At 33.7% G+C, this 21,881-nt stretch overlaps 1 protein-coding gene, 1 long non-coding RNA gene and 1 other non-coding gene across 5 annotated transcripts; 1 reads left to right on the top strand and 2 right to left on the bottom strand.

Moving 5' to 3' along the window:
- Positions 1-4,648: 4,648 nt before the first annotated feature.
- LOC145617360 (uncharacterized) lies at positions 4,649-12,113 on the bottom strand. Of its 2 annotated transcripts, XR_014107717.1 has the most exons (8): positions 11,971-12,113; positions 10,009-10,203; positions 7,770-7,940; positions 7,530-7,625; positions 7,024-7,398; positions 6,838-6,891; positions 6,323-6,360; positions 4,649-4,906 (listed from the first exon to the last, which is right to left on the bottom strand). It is a non-coding gene; the product is annotated as an uncharacterized LOC145617360 (long non-coding RNA). The 2 variants fall into 2 exon arrangements; XR_014107718.1 differs by lacking the exons at positions 10,009-10,203; positions 11,971-12,113 and adding an exon at positions 8,930-8,956.
- A 1,713-nt stretch (positions 12,114-13,826) lies between these two features.
- Positions 13,827-17,550, top strand: LOC145624244 (serine/threonine-protein kinase AFC2-like). Of its 2 annotated transcripts, XM_081677251.1 has the most exons (12): positions 13,827-14,042; positions 14,709-14,898; positions 15,184-15,210; positions 15,294-15,447; positions 15,562-15,610; positions 15,703-15,817; positions 16,024-16,115; positions 16,266-16,422; positions 16,511-16,575; positions 16,663-16,760; positions 16,884-16,986; positions 17,086-17,550. In XM_081677251.1, exons 1-12 carry the CDS (start codon positions 13,941-13,943, stop codon positions 17,230-17,232), a joined length of 1,299 nt encoding a protein of 432 aa, XP_081533377.1. In that variant the 5' UTR covers positions 13,827-13,940; the 3' UTR covers positions 17,233-17,550. The 2 variants fall into 2 exon arrangements, with proteins under 2 accessions (XP_081533377.1, XP_081533378.1); XM_081677252.1 differs by lacking the exon at positions 14,709-14,898 and having other exon boundaries at positions 13,855-14,042.
- A 3,393-nt stretch (positions 17,551-20,943) lies between these two features.
- On the bottom strand, positions 20,944-21,015 carry TRNAQ-CUG (transfer RNA glutamine (anticodon CUG)). The gene has a single exon. It is a non-coding gene; the product is annotated as a tRNA-Gln (tRNA).
- Between the last annotated feature and the right edge of the window lie 866 nt (positions 21,016-21,881).

Here is a 21,881-nt window from a genome sequence, read left to right as displayed (position 1 = left end):
AAATGGCAAGCGGTTCTGAACCGCTTGCCATTTAAAAGGCCAATGGCAAGCCCCCCAATGGCATGCGATTCAAAACCGCTTCCCAATAGGGGGTTTGAACCACTTCCTATTACGTTTATTCTACTAGTGAATATGGAAATACTCTTTGAGGCAAATTCAAAAAAAGAATAGACACCTTTATGTTTAGTGTTTTTAGGGGGCGTTTGGTTCACGAAATATAGGTATGAGGTATGAGTTTAGCTAGAATGACTAAAACTCATACCATATGTTTGGTTGTTAAAAGTATGAATTTTAAACACCACTAGTAGAAAAAATGCTATTTGTAATTGGCGAAATTGACTTTTTGTAACTGGCATTGTTGGTTGCGAATGCCACCATTACAACTAGTGAAAATTATTCGTAACCGGCTAATGTTAGTTACAAACAATGTACTATTCGTAACTGGCTTAACCAAATGCCAGTTACAAATAGTCTGTTTTCTAAGTTAGAAAGCATAATATTTGTAACTGGCGTTAAGTTATGCCGGTTACAAATAGGGTATTATTTGTAACTGACATATCCTAACGCTAGTTACGAAAAGTTTTTAATTTTTTTTAATATTCTATAATTTGAATATAACAAGCTTGGTAGTATATCCTACCGAACAACCCATCATCAAATGGGTTAAAACCTGTTACAATTCGACCAACAAAACACATACTCCAAATATGTGAAACACCAAAAATATTTATATTAATTCACTTTTATGATAAATACAAAGATTATCAATCTCGGCCACTAAACCATTTAAGGCACAATTTAATTAAAAATTATTACATATACATCATCAAGTCTACATTAAGAAAATAATGTACTTATAATTACAGGTATATCTCTCAAAAGCCCCAATTTAATTGTCTCTCACATATCTCTGACTGTTGTTCACATTTGACAATTTTGTCTCTCCGTATTAAGTTTTAATTGCATGAAAAATCAGAGCTGACCATTGCTCGGAAACTTACTAGACAGAATGCACCACCTTGATCAACTAGCCTGTCGAATTGGAATCGACATTTCATGTCCTGAAAATGAAAATTTAAAGAGTATAACTTAAATTAAAGTTCGATTGTAAGCCATTGGAAAAAGGAGATCAACACTAACAGCTTCAGCATCGCGAAGTGTTTCAAAAAAACATGTATTGGCACTAGCACACGTCAAATTTTATTTTATTAGGTATTATGCCAACATGGTGGATTTTCTTTTGCATATAGTATGAAGTACAATCATATAAAGTACTACCATACCAAGAAAGTTATTAAATTTACATAACAGAAATGGTAGAAAACACAATAAAAGCACCTATATATATACTTGCTATTCCAAGTCTGATATTTGAATTTCTCTGCTTATTCTTTGTACATGCATCTTTAAAAAATGAAAAAAAAAAAGGTATCCATTTCTCAAAAATCTGCTAAGAATACTTAGTATTACTAGTTATCGACCCCCACGTGTGCGATGCGCGCGCTCCATTTGGCGAATCGGAATAAATTTGCATAGCTCATAAGGTAAATGTGTAATTAATTTGTTGTATTTTGACATAATATTTGTTGCATCAACAAATACAATGTTATTGTTATTTATGGATTAGTAATGTCGTAACATGAATTTTAATTATGGGTCGTTCTTTTTTATGGGAATGGAGTGGTTTTTGTTGTTGTACCAAATTAACAAAAGATAATTTATGGCCCATCTATTAAGATATTGATTTGTAAGTTGAATTAGGCCTCACCTAGCTTATCTTAAAATTTTATACATGTTCAAATTGATAATATACATATTTAAATTGATACATTTGTACTTGATATCTACTATTTGTTTGTAAATTTTATACATGTTTAAATTGATAAATTTATATTTGCAATTTATGAATTGTTTTAGCCGGATCTGATCAATGAGCATATAGATTTGGGTTAAATTGTGTTTTTTGTATGGTCGATGCTCCAATTTTTCTCTTTCTCTTCCTCTCTCTATCTCATCATCTTTCCTTCATAACCCATATTTCTATCTATCCCATTTTTCTAACTTTTTTTTCACCCGACCTTTATCCCTTCTAGCCTACCCCTTATCTCTTTTGAATTGGTATCTCTATCTTTTGGCCTACCCTATTTCTTAACCCTCTATGTCTCTCTCTTCAAACCCTTCTCTTTCCTAGTTCCCTTTCTCTCTCTCGATGATTCTCTCTATTTTGGCCCTTGTTTCTCTACCTCCTTTTCCCTTTCTCTCCTTTACCCCTTCCTCTCCTCCTCTATCTTAAGTAACCCCTGACCGACAAACCTCGGACTCAGTAATTCTTCAAGTAACCCCTGAATAAACCCTCAAGTAACCGCTGACCGAGTAACCCCTAACCGAACTCTTTAAGTAACCCTAACCAAATTACTCAAGTAACCCCTGATCGAACTCCTTAAATAACCCCTTACCTTGTAACTCGATTAACCCCTGACCGAGTAACTCGAGTAACCCATGACCAAGTAACTTCTCGAGTAACCCTTGACTGAGTAATTCGAGTAACCCCTGATTGAGTAATCCCTCAAATAACCCTTAACCGAATGAACCTCTCGAGTAACCCCTATCTAAACCCCACAAGAAACCCCTGACCGAGTAACTCGAGTAACCCCTAACTGCATAACTCGGATAACCCCTAAGAAAATAGCTCGAGTAAATCCTGCCACACGGTGTAGCTTGCTGCACCAAAAATTTGTTGTGTGATAATATATGTTGTGACATAATTGAGATCAAATAAGCGAGAAAAGATAAAACAATAATCGAAAATTATAGGTCGCACTTACTCCCTCTCTCTCCCTCAAGCCTTCTCCTTTGCTCTTTATTAATATATCATATACTCTTTCTCTGTCCTTTTCTCTCAGTTCGTTCTCTATTTATCATTCTCTTTATTTCTCTTCCAACCCCCTTGCATTTCTCCTACCCCTATATTTTTTTTGCCTCTCTCTATCTCATCCTCTTTCCTTCATAACACATATTTCTATCTCTCCCATTTTTTCTAAATTTTTTTTCTCCCGCGTTTATCCTTTCTTCTAGCCTACCCCGGCCCTTATCTCTTCTAAACTGGTATATCTATCATTCGGTCTACCCTATCTCTTAGACCCTCTTTGTCTCTCTCTTTTCACCCTTCGCTTTTCTAGTCCCCTTTCTCTCTCTGTCGATGATTCTCTCTATTTTGGCCCTTGTTTCTCTACTTCCTTTTTCCTTTCTCTCCTTATCCCCTTCCTCTCCTCCTCCATCTTAAGTAACCCCTGACCGACAAACCTCGGACTGACTAATTCTTCAAGTAACCCCTGAATGAACCCTCATGTGAACGCTGACCGAGTAACCCCTGACCAAACTCTTAAGTAGCCCTTACCGAATTACTCAAGTAACTCCTGACCGAACTCCTTAAATAACCCCTTACCTAGTAACTCGAGTTCCCCTGACCGAGTAACTCGAGTAACCTATGACCGAGTAACTCCTCGAGTAACCCTTGACTGAGTAATTCGAGTAACCCTTGATTGAGTAATCCCTCAAGTAACCCTTAACCGAATGAACCTTTCGAATAACCCCTATCAAAAGCCCATAAGTAACCCCTAACCGAGTAACTCGAGTAACCCCTAACTGCATAACTCGGATAACCCCTAACAAAATAACTCGGGTAACCCCTGCCACACGGTGTGGCTTGCTGCACCAAAAAATTGTTGTGTGATAATATATGTTGTGACATAATTGAGTTCAAATAGGCGAGAAAATATAAAAACAATAATTGAAAATTATAGGTCGCACTTACTCCTTCTCTCTTCCTCGAGCCTTCTCTTTCGCTCTTTATTATTATATCATAAACTCTTTCTTTGTCCTTTTCCATTAGTCCTATTCTCTATTTATCACTCTCTTTATTTCTCTTCCAACCCCCTTGTATTTTTCCTATCCCTATATTTTTCTTTTTAGCCTTTTTTTATCTCATCCTCTTTCCTTCATAACCCATATTTCTATCTCTCCCATTTTTTCTAACTTTTTTTTTCTCCCGCCTTTATTCCTTCTTCTAGCCTACCCCTTATCTCTTTTGAACTGGTATCTCTATCTTTCGGTCTACCCTATCTCTTAGCCCTTCTTTGTTTCTTTTTTCAAACCCTTTGTTTTCCTAGTTCCCTCTCCCTCCCTCCCTCCCTCTCTCTCTCTCTCTCACTCTCAATGATTCTCTCTATTTTGGCCCTTGTTTCTCTACCTCCCTTTCCCTTTTGCTCCTTCTCCCCTTCCTCTCCTCCTCTATCTTCATCTTTCTCTCCTCTCATTGTGGTTGTATACACATAAAACATCACTTACTCATGAAATAATGAAGATATCAATGTTTGTTAGTGATTTCATAGCTCAAGTTTTGGTAATTGTATCATAGATTCATGGGTTAGTATAAGTGTATAGATTATCTGGTTCCATCACTGGCTCACCGCTATGCTCGATCAATTTATTATATTGTGTTCCCATGATGCATATTATTAGTAAAATAAGGCATGAAAGTTGGCAAAATTAACTTTGTAAGATCATGATTCATTACTCAAGAAATAAGCATGAACTAATATTGGTATATACTATTATGCTATGATGCTCAAATTAAAACAAAGGGTTTTAGAATAATATAGGTACAAAAGTGCGTCTTTTGATCCGATGGATAGAGGGTAAATTACAAGAGTTTACTTAATGTTATAGGAATATGAGTACAAAAGAGTAGTTAGATTTTCCATTTCAAAAATAAAAATTACATAATCTCTGTTCAACTCTTTTTGGCATACATCCCCAAATTTCTTGCTAACTTTTCTTGTTGATTTGTTTTACCTATTTCCAATTGTTTTCTTGCGGTATCTTTGATTTTCTGTAGAAAGCTTCCCTGAAACATAATGTAAATGATTAAGTACAATGTGATATTTGGCATAAGATTTAATTCAATCTAATCAGAGATTTACCGGTCAGGCTTGAAGACTAAATTACAGTATGCAAACCACTTCATAATAATACCCCCCAAAAAAAAAAAAAAAAAAAAAAGCTCAATTGTGATTAAAAATGATTTGAGTAGATTAATAATATTGCAATCCTCTGAAATTAGCTAATGGGTGCTGAGATTACCCCCGTGTAACCAATTCCTAACAAGCTCAAAATTTCAAAAATGCCAACAAAGGTAGCCTGTAAATTACTTGCAAGATAACAATTTATTTACCCATCTGTTAGTATGTTTTATAGTACAATTATTCTAAGTTCCCTAAGAAAATAGTATGACTAAACCTCTCGAGTAACCCCTAACCGAGTACACCCCTAACCGAGTACACCCCAGTTCCTATTTAACCCATCAAGATTGTGATGTAGTCCGTATTATACTATTATGCAATTATACATCTAAAAATGGGTATGTCATGCATGGAACTCTCCAAAGTCCAAACTGTTAAATCACTATATATATATATAGTTCCAACCTATGTAGGACTCGAACCTACACATACGTGCAATAGCACATTGCTCTACCATTTGAGCTAATAGGTTTTCCATAAACTTTATTGGAATCGACATAAATTATAGCATCATAAATGCCCAAACATAGCAGAGATTTGAAAAGCAAATTACCTAATGCCAAGGTGAAGACAAAGCATCAAACCTTGAGAATGAAGTTAAATTACGTTTCATTTATCCACTCTTGCTGCTCTGCGCCATCCTTACACCCCCAGTCACCCAACATCATAAGCCCAGCTCGCTATGACACAATAAAGCCCACCACAAAGCAGACACATGACTACATAAAAGCACGTCTATCTGGTCCAAACACACAACATACTCTTAATGTGTCAACCACAAAGCAGACACATGACTACATAAAAAAAATGAGTATAATTAAGCTTCAACCTCTAAAGCTAATCCAATCCCAAGATAATGCTAGATTTACAATATCAACATAAAGTGATAAAACATTTAAATTTTCTTGAGTCCTACTGTGTCAAGCAACTAATAATATTGATATTAACTTCTAATTTGCTTACTCAGTTCCCATTATTCTAATCATATGTCATAACACAAAAGCCTATGATACTTCACTTCAGATGGACCACAATATATACTCCGTATTTGCTAGCAACAAGCCAACAACACACAGAGCCACAAGAAAGAATTTAAATCATAGAATGTAAGCATATGCATCATACAAGATTGCGTAAATAATTAAAATTATAATCCATTTAGGTTTTTTTTTTTTAAAACCAAAAATTATAAAAAAAAAAAAAAAAAAAAAAAAAAAAACCAAAATCAATTTTGCGTTCACCTTCTCCTTTTGCTTTCCTTGACTCAACGTCTCCACCTCTGCAATTTTAACCAAAAAAAAAAAAGAAATTAAATTCCTTTCTATTAATCTCAAATTAAAATCTACATATTATTGACCAAAATAGCGATATAATTGAGGAATATAACAAAATTGAAAACTTATTTTGTATGAACTCAACCAAATTAACCTGAAATCATATTGTCAATTCCAACGGGATTAGGACACAATTGAAATGAATAACATAATTGAAAAGCTAGAACAGAAAATAATACATCAAAAATAGAATTAGGTCAAAACTACATAAGAAATTGAAAACAAAAATATCAAATTCAGAACGGAGAATAGAAGGGATTAGAAGGAAAGCTTTTTTTTTTTTTTTTTTGAACAGGGATTAGAAGGAAAGCTTTAAAACTTAAATTTTCATCAGAAAAGCATGAACTTTGGATTTTCTGCAAAAACAAGTGAAGGATTCCAGGCTCATTGGTTGAAGCAGAGCAAAAATTAAGTTGGATTACCTATATAGTTTCCCCCGTACGTAGCCATTGCCTTCTAATCCCTTCTATTGAACCCTAAAATATTCAAAAGTAAAAAAAAAAAAATTAAAAAAAAAAAAACAAAAAAGAGAAGGCAAGGGTGGGTAATTTTCGATCAAATTGAACCCTAAAATATTCAACCCACAAATATTAATAAAAACACATTACCTTATAAGCTGCTTCTATAAAGGGGAAAGCTCAGAATTTGCTTTAATGGAGGAACGGAAAAAGCTCGGAAGCTGCTTCTATAAAGAAAAATAAGAAAGCCGCATATTCGATGATTTAATAATGAAAAGAAAATAATTTAACCACAAAAGCTATTTCTATGGAGGGTGAAAACCTAAAAGCCGCTTCAGAAACAGATTCAATCAACAAGAACAAGCAGCATCCACATAAATTCACATAAATCGACGAAATTGAAACCAAAAACTAACTTCGTTAATTAAGGGAAAATCAAAGAACTCACCTTGAGGAGAGAGAAGAACCAAATTGCAAACAGCTTTCTCAGCTTGAACCGCTACAACATCACCGCGATAACCTCGGCTATATCAGAATTGTTCCCAATGGTCAATGGCTTTGTGATAAAAAGATCGTTTAATCTAATATTATTTGCGATTTCAGAAAAAAGAAATAAACAAAATTGAGGAAATGGATATTAAAGAGAGCTCACTGACGCTATAATCGCCGGGATTAAACCGGTGATCCGATCGTGAATTGCAGGCGAAGTTTGCAGATCTGGAAATAGCAGATCTGACGCTCCATCAATAAATCTTAAGAAAACAAGAAAGAAAAAAAAAAAAGAAAAATTGTATGAACGAGAAAACAACTACAAAAATCAACATCAATTATTTTAAAATTAAGATTTTAGTTGAAATTACAACAAACAATAAAAATAAAATTGAAGAAGCATTTACCTCCCCTAATTCAGCATCCCGCATAAGATCAACCTCGGTGAGACCCGCAAGTAAAATCGGCTAATTAATTCTATACTTCTTAGTTCTTACTAAGCCGGAAAGCTACGGTCGACGGCGGAAGAACCGAGGTCAAAGCCGCTTCCATTAGAAGAGTCTCGTAGCTACAATTCACTATTCAAAAACGAAAATCAAAAATGAAAATTGAAAGAAACAACGAATTTCACAAGAGCAAAAGCGAGCAGAAAATCAAAAGCAAAAAGAACTGAAACAGATCAAAATTTTACAATTCAATAATTTAGGGAAAATGTTGGAGAGACTAAGGATGGGGTTAATGTCAAGTTGGAGCAATGGAGGCAAAGGTTGGAATCTAGAGGGTTTAAGCTAAGTCGGAGTAAGACTGAATATTTGGTATGTCGTTTTGGCACTCAGAGGGGGACAAGCAATGAAGTGGTGAGTTTGGATGGAAAGGATTTGACCATGAGTGAATGTTTTAAGTACCTAGGGTCGATCATCCAGAAGAATGGTGACATTGATCAAGACGTGACCCACAGGATTAAGTCAGGGTGGCTTAAATGGAGAGCGGCCACGGGAGTGTTATGCGACCGCAGCATTCCCTTAAAGTTGAAGGGAAAATTCTACAGGACTGCCATAAGACCAGTGTTGCTCTATGGTACAGAATGTTGGGCTTCTAAGAAAGAGCATATTAAAAAGATGGAGGTTACGGAAATGCGCATGTTAAGGTGGATGTGTGGAAACACTTTAAGAGATAGAATCAGAAATGAGGTTATTCGCAAGAAGGTAGGTGTGGCGGGCATTGTAGATAAATTAAGGGAAAATCGTCTGCGTTGGTTTGGACATGTAAGACGGAGACCCGAGGGTGCACCGGTGCGAAGAGTGGAAGAGTGGGACCATGGAGGGATTAAACGAGGAAGAGGGAGACCAAAGATGACTTGGTTGGAAGGAGTGAGGAAGGATATGAAGTGCATGGATTTACGTGAGGATGAAGTTTTGGATCGTAAGGGATGGAGGAGAAAGATTTATTTTGATGACTACACGGAATAATCAAATTTGGTTCATGTTAGCCGACCCCACTTTTGGGATTAAGGCTTTGATTGATTGATTGATTGATTGAATAATTTAGGGAAAATCAAAGAACTCACCTTGAGGAGAGAGAAGAACCAGCTAAGCAATTTGGCAGGCAGAAGGCTGGGAGTTAACAGATCATCAACAAGCAAAAAAGGAAATAAGGGCAAAAATGTATTTGTACTTTTTGAGGGGCAAAAGAGTCACCACACTATTACTAAGGAGTTTTTCAACTTGCAAACTTCTCACTTTTAATAGTTATAGATATGTCACTCAGATTATGCAAAGAATACTTGAATACTCATCATCATTATCTTTCCATTTTTTTCTTCTTATGAACTTGTAACAACCTAGCAAAGGCATCAAACCTAGACTCCGATCTATCCATCAACTTTTCCTCCACTATAGCAAATTTCTCAAGAAATTTTACATAAGTTTGTTTATAGCCTCTTCACCCATGTTTTAAACACAAAATATGTACACAAATTAGAGCAAAAAACCACACAAAATATAGCAGTAGCAAGGATGAAATTTATACGAGTAAAACAGTCTTAAAACACCCTAAACCACACAGGAATATCCAAGAAAAAATCTCAACATAGCTCTCAGAAAAATGCACTAAAACAGAAGCAATAACCAAATAGAACCAAAATTGACCAGTTTTCAGAAAACAAACCAGTTTAATAGCAACCATACTCATAAAATTCTGAAATTTTACAGGAAAAGAGTAGACAAAAAATCACCCAAATTCAAAAAAAGAATCATCTAAAAATCATCTGTAACGAAGGAGAACGAGCCCAGTGAAGTCAGACCTCTAAACTGTTCCAACGAGATTCACCTAGACATTTTATCGAACATATGGTGTACTCTGCAGCAACTAAATTAATGGCCTTCTATTGTATAAAACTTCCAAAATCCTAATTAACCACATAATCCTAAATTAATGGCTTCCTATTGCATAAAACTGCCAAAATCCTTATTGTTGTACAACCTAATTCATACTAGTTATTTTTTAATCTCCTAGAATCCTAATTAACCACAGTTTAATTGTGGTTTATGACAGGGAAGTTTTGTTAAGCAAGAACAATAGAATTTATCTATCATTACAAGCAGGACAAAAAAAAAAAAAAAAAAAAAAAAGAGAGTGATTTATCACCTAATGATTCCCACTTGTCAAATTTCACAAGCCAAGTATCAAAACCAATCTGAGGAGTAGAGCAGAAGAAACTCAATAAACCCACACTGTAAATCTGTGACCTTGCATATGTCCATAAGTCTTCTCCGGTGAATCTAAGCAATTATAAAGAGGTTTCTCCACTCCAGAAGCATGGGCAAAAACCCCTGATGAATGCTGATTGTCAAATTACAAAAAGAAACATAAGTGGCTTTGGCATTGCAACCAAAACTATACAACATGAATTTTCTCAGTCTTTTAATTATAATTGCAAAGTTGAGACCTATATGTACCTGTATTTATGTGTTCTAGGATAACAAACTTCATGTCTAGAGGAAGTACTATGTAGTGCTATGATGAGGAATTCATAGTCACACTTACAAACTTTGACTTCAAATTCTGAATAAATTTCTTTGACTTATCAATTTCTCCACGTTGTCATTTTTCACAAGCCAGATACATATTAACAACTTCAAATCCTGGATTCATATATTTCTTAGAGTATTTCTCACAAGCCAAATTGTTTGCTATTACTTAATCAAATATACTTAATCCAATATGCTAGTATATAATATAGTCTCTGCCTCTTTGATAATGATTCAGAATATCGACCCATGAACTTCAAACAATTTAATTTGTGTAAATTCTTGAACATTATCCATACATGTAAAATCAATGACATAAAATGAAGTAATTGTATCTACTGTAAGTACTATATGTATGCCTGCAGTATGCTTAGACATACCTAGCAGCAAATGTGCTACATTCATCTGTAACAATATATCCTGTAACAAGCAGAAGCTATTTTATGTTCGGGATTACAAATGTATATTCCAAATAATTTCTGGTTCTAAACTCAAAATATCAAAATAAGAGAGGAAACGAAGCTAAAAGGCTAGATGTTAAAAGCGTGATAGTCTGAAACAATGGCGTTGAAACCAATATATCCTACTTTGCTGATAAATTCCAAGTCTCCTAGCTCTCTGAGGTTGAATCGCAGCATGATATGTTTAGGTTGGTCAGTAACAAGGCTTGGAACTAGGATGAAAAGTATAATCTAGCTAATCATTTATTTACACACAAAGTCACACACATGCACGTAAGAGTATTTGATACCATGTTTTGTTAACTTTTACACACACAGAGTCACACACATTCACACAAAGTATAATAGGTTCTTATTAATGATACATCCTGCTTTAGTACTGACCCAGAGAAGTTTATTGAAATTGAACAAACAAATTAATTGGTACCTCTAATAAAACATAGCAACAGGAAACTTCATTGAATGCAGCCCAAAAATAAGGGAAAACTGGAAGAGTAAACTTTAACAATTACAACACTTTACAAGGTCGACATTTCACCCAACGAACACATTTCCAATTATATAAAATTGAAATTATTCATCAAAACCTAATTTTATCTTGGTTTTTAATAATCCAATTTGATTAAAAATTAATCAAGTAATTGACAACAACAACAATTTTTATTTTCTTGAGGAATACCTAGATTGTGAATTTGATATTCGATGATCACAAAAGAAAACATCTTCAGCTCATAAGCTGTTTAAAAGGAAGATAAATATATCAAAAATCGCTTCAATCGAGGACTCATAGGTACAATTCAATGGTGGATGCTCATATCCGAGATTTCATCAAACAATTTGGGGGAGAATTTCAAGAAAGAGAAGAGAAAAGCAAAACTAAACCCTAAAGTTGCTACCAAGTTGATTGAAAAATAATAAATTATCCCAATTCTCAAAAATCCCACAAAATCAAGTTAAATTTGAGTACTTTAAACGATTCAAATTCATCATCCGGAGAATGTGGAAAGAAAGCAAATTTAGGAGCCTAACTGACAATTATATTTATAATGAACCATAGATTATATTGAGAAATTGGTATTCGATAATTACAACAATAAAAAAGGAAAAAAAATGCTTACTTGAGCAACCGCTTCAATGGCTGAGGGAAAGCTCGCAAATTGCTTCGACGAACTAAAAATTCTAGCGTCAGCCATGGGAAAAGGGGGAAGGGGTTGGTGATTGATGCCATTTTTTGGCGATTTGAGGAAGAAAATTGGGGAAAATGAGAAAAGATTGAGGGAAATGAGAAAAACAACAAAGAGAAATAATGAGGCAAAGAGGACGATGAAAGAAAACCAGGAACAAGCCACACATGAAAGACCAAAAAGACAAAACTACCCTAGGTAAATTGGGCAATTTAGTAAAGGGGGCAAAGGGTAAAGGCGTCATTTCCTTATTCATAAGAAACAATAATTGTGCAATAGTAAGGGTACTTGGAGTTTTATATGGGTTAAAATTAAAATATTTCCTTAAAAAAAATTCTAATGAGAAACTGTTTCCTTTTTTTAAATAAAATTATTTTCAGTAATTAATATTTGTAACTGATGTTTATAAGTTAGTTACAAACTTTTTGATCAAAATTTCTTTGACTTAATATTTGTAACTGTCATTTGTAAGCTAGTTACAAACGCTTTGGTCAAAGTTTCTTTGACCTAATATTTATAACTGGCATTTGTAAGCTAGTTACAAACTTTTTAATCAAAGTTTATTTGACTTAATATTTATAACTGGCATTTATTTAGTTAGTTACTAATAATACTTCAAACAATGATAAACCACATATTAGTAACTGACATTTACTACGTCGGTTACTAAGGTCATGAAATTTGTAACTGGCATTATCTTGGCCGGTTACAATTGATGCTTTTGTAACTAGCATAACTACGCCAGTTACTAATAGGGTGTTACAAATATCATTTTTTCTACTATTGCACATACCTCAAACCCATGAGATACGGGGTTTAGAAACCTTGGGGGAGGTGGGTTTGACTCATTCCATTCTCTTAGGTATCAAATAAAAGGAGGGAATAGTGAGAGATTTCATTCCAGAATTGAACCACGCATAGGAATTAGTATTAAATATCAAGTTGCAACCCGATACCACTTTTTTTTTTTTTTTGTCACAACAACCCGATACCACCTTAATTCCATCTTAATTCTAAATCCAAACACCCCCTTGGAGATAGAGAAGGAATAACATACTTCCTCCGTTCTTTATTACTTGACCCGCTTTGACTTTTACACTATTCATCATCCCTCATTTGACCGTCTTTTGTGAATAATATGTAAGGAAAAATATATTCATGTATGATCTTTTTGGATTCGTCTCAATAAGTACTATCATAATATATACTACCTCCGTTACAGGTTATGTGCAACGATTAGACATTTTCCCTCTCTGCTTTATGTCAAATCGTTGCACATAACCTGTAACGGAGGTAGTAACTTTTATAAATTTTACTTATGGAGATTTTAAGTTATTGATCGTTAAAGTTTTGCATTGACAAGCGTGATAAAAGAAACAGGTCAAGTAAAAAAAAACAGAGGAAGTAAGAACCTTGCTCATTTTCAACACAATCCAACCCGACCCGCTTAAGCACAAGATCTGCTAGCCCAGCCCATACTTTTTGATCCATAAGTTGCCTCAACAAGTCCAACCAACTCCTTAAATCCTTAATGACCTTAACTAGAGTTGGAACAACATACCGAATATGCGAACCTAATTCCAACCCTAGTTAACAACACCTTTAATCACAATTATTTAATCACAATTACAAAAGCAACAACACAACGTGAAATACACAAAATCCAGAAAAAGTCAATTTAATAAATCCAACAGTAATAAAACCATCCACGTGTACGTCCCCGATTTCATCTCTCAACCGCCTTACCAATCTCATCGGATTCCCCTATAATCTTCATCTGTGTTAGGTTAGGGTTTTTTCTCACCTCAAAATTTTCCCCAATTCTTAACTTTCTCTCTCCTCAAATTCTCTATTTCTCTCTCTTCAATCGACTTTCTCTCTCATCGATTTCGAAGCTTTTTGCAATGGAAACTGAACGAGTTACCGAGTTTCCTATGACTCATCTTGATCGTCGTCCCAGGAAGCGACCTCGTCTGGGATGGGATGTTGCTCCTCAAACTACCAAGGTATACGATCTTTTCTTTTTTATTTTAATTTTATTGTTTTCGGTATTTTTTTGGCTAGATCTGGTGATATTTGATTCGAATTGGCTGAATTTATTGAATTTTATTTGTGATTTTGATCTGATTTTAATTTGGTTGATTCTTGGTGGTTTATTGTATTGATTCAATTATATTTGTTCAGATCTGTTGTTTTATGTTTGTTAATCATCTTTTGACTATTTATGATTGTTTGATTTCTCAAAGTTTTGGTATTGTAATGAAATTGAAGTTTTTGTTACATGTTATTTCAAGAATTTACATGATTTGTAGCTTTTGAAATCATGGATTGGTAGATTTTGTTGAATTTAAATTTTATGCAAACGTTTTATTTTTCTTTGATGACTTTGAAAGAAAAGTTAAATTTCTGATTTTTATTTCACGCTTGAGGAGATGTTAGTCAAATTAATGTTTTCTTATTTCAAATTGTTGATGGGATCTGTTTAAAATTGATAGCTAAGATTTATTTTATAAAGTTGGTTTTTTAATTTGATTTCAAGTGTTATGAACAATGATATATGGGAAAAATATTTGAAGTGAAGTAATGAAACAAAAATACCCAGAAAATAAAAGATGATAGGGTTTTGTTTTTGTGTTAACTTGAGCGAAACATGGATGAATGGCTGTGTGTAGGCTCCAATAGGTATATTTTGTGGGCAAGAGATTGGGAATGTTTCAAGCTTTGCACCGTCAGCTGCACTTTCGGAACATTCTAGTCCCCTGTTTAGCAAGGGAGTGGCAAGAAATGGTTCTCCCCCGTGGAGGGAAGATGACAAAGATGGACATTACATGTTTGAGCTTGGAGATGATTTAACTTCTCGCTGTAAATACACTCTCCATTGTTAAAACTGTTCTTTTACTTTTGTGTTACTGGTTTGCTTGTCCTAAGTAGATATGATGGTCATTCATCATTAATATATAGTTACGAATTAATAAAGTTAAAGGTTGCATTCAATTTGGCTGGGGGTATTCCATACTTTAGTCCTAATATTGATGCAACTTTAAAAACATTAAGCATTTAGCAGTATACTCATGTAGACTAGTATAGCAGGGTGGTTCAGATTTATATTGGTACATGGTATTGATTACTTCTTTTATGTCTTTTCAGATAAGGTCCACAGCAAAATGGGTGAAGGTATGTATAAAGTGAAAGGTTTATTAATTAAGGTTAGTGATCTTTGTGTTATGGAATCTTATGCGAATCACATTTGGCCTCAGGTACCTTTGGTAGGGTATTGGAGTGCTGGGATCGTGAGAGGAAAGAAATGGTGGCAATAAAGATTGTACGTGGCATTAAAAAGTACCGTGAGGCAGCAATGATTGAAATTGATGTTTTGCAACAGCTTGGTAAACATGATAAAGGAGGCAATCGGTGAGTTATATTTCTGTTTTGCATTTGCACCTCTGTGCTTGCTGCCATTGATGGCACTGCCACAGAGGCTTTTTAAGTTTGACTGCAGTGGTTAAATTGTTTTGTTCCTTGCAGTTGTGTGCAATTACGGAACTGGTTTGACTATCGTAACCATATCTGTATTGTAAGTATATAGTTGATTTAGAATGGGTTTCCCCAATTACACATAAGTTTTGGGGTTAAGAAATCATTGGTGAATTGAAATGGTCTTAACAGGTCTTTGAGAAGCTTGGACCAAGCTTATACGATTTCCTTCGCAAAAACAATTACCGCACCTTTCCCATTGATCATGTCCGTGAGATTGGAAGACAACTGTTGGAGTGTGTAGCATGTGTGTACTAAAATATATCTTCCCTTAGTTATACTGATTTTGTTGTTATCTTACCGGCATCTAGTTCCTTAGGCACATCTTTGATTTCCCTTTCCCAAGATTATAAATTTGTTATCTTCTCGGGGAAGACATCATAAGAAATCATTAACTGTCATGTCTGGGTTTTGTTTGGTTCATGACATTGAGCTTTTTGGAAAATGTTGCAGTTATGCATGACCTTCATCTTATACACACTGATTTGAAGCCTGAGAATGTGCTATTAGTCTCACCAGACTATGTTAAGGTCCCTGATTACAAGGTCTGGTTTTCGGCTACCTTTTGTGTTGCATTGGTTAACCTTTAGTGTTTCTGTTGTTGTGTATTGCATTTTGATGTGATGTTTTGTACATGTTATCTCTGCTGCCCTTGCACCTACTTAGTTCTTAATAATCTTTGACATTGAATGCAGGGTTCTTCTCGATCACCCAAGGATAGCTCATATTACAAGAGAGTGCCCAAGTCAAGTGCTATAAAAGTCATTGATTTTGGAAGCACTACATATGAACGTGCAGATCAGAATTATATAGTGTCAACTCGACATTATAGGGCTCCTGAAGTTATTCTTGGTACAGTTCTTGTTACATTGTACTGAATGTTTGCCCTAATCCTGTGTGATTTTACTTGTGTTACTGAGATACTTTTTGAAATATGTAGGCCTTGGTTGGAGTTACCCATGTGATGTTTGGAGCGTCGGTTGTATCCTTGTGGAACTCTGTTCTGTAAGTCTGCCTTCTTGATGATAATTATGGATCCTTTAATTTTTTTTATGAAATATCTTGACCTTGTATTCCTTTTTTTAATTATAGGGGGAAGCCTTGTTCCAGACACATGAAAATTTGGAACATCTTGCAATGATGGAGAGGGTGCTCGGTCCATTGCCACAGCATATGCTTAAGAGATTAGAGTAAGTACTAATCATTTTGGGGAATAAATATAGTAGTAGTGGGGTGGAGTACAATGATAATGTGGGGTACAGTGGTGATGTGTTCTACTTGAATATATTTAACTCTGCTTATTATATTCGCAGTCGGCATGCTGAGAAGTATGTTAGAAGAGGTAGATTGGACTGGCCAGAAGGTGCAGCTTCTCGGGAGAGTGTTAGGGCAGTTTCAAAGCTTCTACGGCTCCAGGTATTAACTTGTCGATTATTGCATGATGACGCAATGTTTTTTACCTGTTTATCTCTTGTGATGTGTTGATGATATCGTTAATTTTTGTTTCTGTTTCAGAACCTTGTAATGCAGCATGTGGATCATTCTGGTGGTGATTTCATACACCTTCTACAAGGTCTGCTTAGATACGATCCGTTGGAGAGGCTCACAGCTCGTGAAGCTCTCCGACATCCATTCTTTTCTCGTGATAATCTCAGGCGGTGAAATGTACAAATCTGGGTGCCATCTAGTTTAAAGAAGAGGGAACTTGTTATCCGTCAAGAAAGTGGTGAAGAAGATGTTTATAATTCTTGTGCCCAACTCTTATATTGTAAAAGTTGCCACATGATGGATTACAAGTTCTGCTTGTGCTGGTCGAGTTTGTATTCTAAATTATTTCTAACCTATCCTTGAGGCACATGTCTCAAAAGTGTATATACTTTTTTTGGTCACAGAGCTGTAAAGAGTATTGTTGTATTGATTTTCTTTATATAACAACACTGGAGTTTGGTATTTGAAATAAAAATTCCCTTAATATCTGCATTTTGTATCGCCCCATATTTTTATTTTTAAATGTTCATCTCATGGAGATCAAAGTTGATGTTAACCTCTTCAGGCTCTTCTAGTATTTCTTGGATTGCTGCTAATATGTCAAATTGTTTCTAATCAAAGCAGTCTCTTGCAAATGAGTATTCACCGGTTAACCCAACGACATTAACAAAAATGAGTCAATATGCAGATGTTATTGTCTATACTTGGCATTGTACATTGGAAGGCCCCTTGTTGCAAACTTGCAATGTACATGCAACTATGAACTATGCAATGTTGGTTGAAAATTGCAGTATATGCTTAGCTTTAGGTTGCCCGAAAATTATATGCTAGGCGCTCTTAATAACTTTTGATTGGAGATGATTTTGTGAAAATGTATTCAAAGAATCTCTTTATTTAAGATTCTAATCATAGTTATTAACTTACTACTTCTAGCTGCTGCATTTGCAGTTGTTAATCGGACGTTCTACCGTGTGTTTATCACTAATAACTTCCGAAAATTCTACAGTAAATGACGCGTACCGCTATGTACCACTAAAGTAATTTACCACAATGTACCACTATTAAATTTAATTAAATTTATTATATATTTTTTGTATCTCTTTATCATAGTTTGACTCTAGCTAAGATGGTGAATTGTATTATTGTTTTGATTAGTGGTTTAAGGATCAAATCTTTGTGCTCACCATATATATATATATTTTTCCCTTCTCACATATTTTTTTCCAAAATTGATAACTATATAATTAATGCAGTCCCTTCTCATTTTTTAAAATTTTTTTCCCTTCTCATATATTTTTTTTGAAAATTGATAACTATATAATTAATGTAGTCCCTTCTCATATTTTTAATTTTTTTCCCCTTCTCATATTTTTAAATTTTTTCCCTCTAGACCACCTTCTAAAAGAAATATAAAATACATATTTGATTTATTTTACATCATACAACCTTTTTAAATTACTCGTTGGCCTATATTAATTATAAACTTATCAATTTCGAATCCTTTGCAATTTATTAGATCCATTTTTTCCTCTCTAATTACCTTCAAAAAGCAATATCAAATACTTGTTTGATTTATTTTACATCATACAACCTACGTAGATTATTCGTAGGACTACTTATATTTTAAAATTCTTATCAATTTTAAATCCTTCTCACTGTATTAGATCCACCAAAGTTATTATTCACTACAAAAACGAGAGCATTTTAGCAACAAAGTTTGGCAACAAAATTATAAATTATTGCTGAATAGCGACAAAATATTTTGAATATAGACTTCTCTAAAATTTGAGTTTTAAACAATTTTAAATGAGCCAATAAAAAACACAAACTAATGGGCTTATAAATAATCACGAACGAATTGATGTTTGTGAGCCTAAGAAAATCGAATACCAAGTTGTTCTAGATGAACTTGTTTATTAAATAACTTGAATTTTTGTTTATCAACTAACAAACGGGTTTTGAATGAGTTGTTTAAGGAGTGCTTTGTTTAATAGACATCCCTTGATCCCTATTTGTTTCTTTGAATAGGTTACTATGAAGTATATTTTATGAAGATCTTTGCCTTGACTTATAAAAGATTAAAAAAATTACTTCCTATGTTTTTTTTGGTACTCATTTATCTTTTCTCACTAATCAATTGCACTTTTTTTTTTAATCATCCGTATCTTTAATTTCGTATTGTAAAATTTATACAACGTTAGTCTTGTTAAGACCACACACAAACATGTTTTTTCTTACATAGTTATGACTAGCGAGTGGTCTAAATTTGAGTTCTTTTACTGAGACTAGTAATTGTGTCATTTTACATGTTTTATTTTTCGATAAACTATGAACTTCATCATATTTTCTTATTACGAAGTATATTTTTATACCTGACTCACATCTTACTTAATCTAGTTATTTATTGATCTAATGTAATTTCCACCAAAATTTGTACAATCTTCAAATTCGTTGGCAAAATTAGTTTTGGTGGTGTTTTAAATCATTGGCACACATACACCTTAAACTTTTTACAAAATTTTTTTTTTTAAAAAAAATAGAGAAAAAAAAAAAAAAAAAAGCTATAGCCAAATCAAAAAATCAAAAACACAAAGCCCTAGAAAAAAGCCTAACCGCCATCTCTAATCTCCACATTGCTCTGCTAGCTCTTAGTCACCGGCTACCGACTCCATGCTGCAATTCATCACTAGTCATGAAAATCTATTATTGATTTTTTTTTTTTTTTAAATCACCATCAAACAATTAATTTGTCGTATAATTTATTTATTTATTTATTTATTTATTTATTTTTTGAGCAATTATGCACATGACCATATATACAAAAAGTTTGTAATCATGGGATATAATTTTCTACAAATTATTCCTAATTTGATATTTTGGGCAATTTCGAACTCAGATTTTCAATTGAATCCTCAATTGGGTGTTAATTTGACAGAGGTTTGAATGAGAGAGCAGGGAACAATGGAAACTGAATCCTCAATTGGGTGTTATTTTTTTAAAATTTATTTGTCTATATATATATAATTTAATAATACATAGCAGTACATAACATTTACAATACATATCAATATTTGTTATGTACTGTAGACTCTCCCAATAACTTCCTGCTAACCAATGTTGTAATACAAATCAATCAGTTTTGTTATATTAAGATAAAACTATGATAGTTTCGTCTAATGTGTGTTATATGTAATCAAAACTGTTCCTCAATGCCTTGGTTGCTCTAAGAAAGAGTAGGGCCTAATGCTCGTAACAATCAAGCTAGATAAGATCATAAGAATAAACTTAGCAATGGATATATTCTGTAATAAAAGCGCTTTAGTATATAGGGCTTTGTTATGCTTTAGTAGTTTTCGAGCAAGCGTTTCATTTTTCATTTGTGGGGAGCTTGAGATAAGCACAAATGTCAACCATAGTTGAAAGTCTTTGCAGTAAATATTCCCTCAATCCCTCACATTGTGCAAGTAGTTTTAGGTTTTGTTAGCTCTGTAGAACGATATAGAATTAAATTATTTAAAATCCTATTACAAGCTCGAACCAAAAAAATAAATCTTTGTAGCTTACAACTTACAAGTATTATTATTACTTCAAAAACCATTAGTTATTTATTACTACTAGAACATTTTCGAGTAATATGATTTGGTCATAATTGATTCTTGATTGTTGTTCATCCCGATTTCATTTTTAAAAATTATTAATATTCGATCAAAGTGGGGAATATAGGATCTTTAGCTATAATCCATGGAATAAAAACAGTCTTCTTTAAAATACAATTCATTATATTCTCTGGTAGAAAGGAAAAATATTCATCAGATCAGCTATACTTGAAGCACAAAATTTCTCCAAAAAGCTATGCAAAAATAACAGAACAACTATTAAAATATAAGGTTCTACCGAGATTTGAACTCGGGTTACTGGATTCAGAGTCCAATGTCCTGACCACTAGACCATAGAACCAATTTGTGGTAAATTTTACAGTAGATGCTTAAGAATAATTGACCTCGTACTATGTTCTCAATATCAGTGAAGGGTTGTTTGTTTGTTACAGTGTTTAGAGAAGTAGTAAGTATTAAGTAAGCGGCAACCAACGGGAAAAATATATGTAGTAAGTGGTTCTTAAGGTTAACCGATTTAGGAATAGTTCTTACAAGTAATACAAAAGAATAAGTAATACTTCGTATGTAAGTAGTGGATCTTTGTTGATTACAGTATTTTTTTTTATAAATTGATAAAGAATTTGTGGTAAAATTATGAAATTTGAACCCCTAAAAATAAAAAAATAAAAAAAAAAGAAAAAAAAAAAAGGTGTTGGAGACAACTATTGAAAACAACAAAAAAGAGTTTATGTAAGTGAACAAGCTGAGCTCTTATAATCTTATTGTCTATTGACAAGCTATCCAATTATGTCCATAAGATTCAAATGGCTCAATTTATACTTGAAAGGATGTTTATTGGTTCATTTGCCCCCAATTTATCACATCTCAAATTCTTTGCAACCCTATTGTGGGGGGTCCGATATTTATGAAAAAAGAATGAATTTTAAACAAATTTTATAAATAGAAAAATACTTTTAGGTTGACTATAAGAAGAATTTTGTAGTACTACTTGAATACCTTTTGTTTGTGGTGAGTTACTTGATTCTATTTAGACAACTTCTGATTGAAACGGGAGCATTAGTTTTATCTTGGCGGTCCTTCAACATAATCTCAAAGAATAAATTGGCCAATGGGATTTTGCACAACTAATTAACTTTATTCACCATTTATAGCTTGATCACTTCAACTTAATTTCAGTTTAGTTTAGTTCATTTCAATTCAGCTCTT

Source organism: Chenopodium album, chromosome 3 (assembly GCF_948465745.1).
Source record: "Chenopodium album chromosome 3, dcCheAlbu1.1, whole genome shotgun sequence".
Classification (NCBI taxonomy): Eukaryota; Viridiplantae; Streptophyta; class Magnoliopsida; order Caryophyllales; family Amaranthaceae; genus Chenopodium; species Chenopodium album.
Note: the sequence above shows the minus strand (reverse complement) of the source record. Positions and strands in the feature narration are given on the sequence as shown.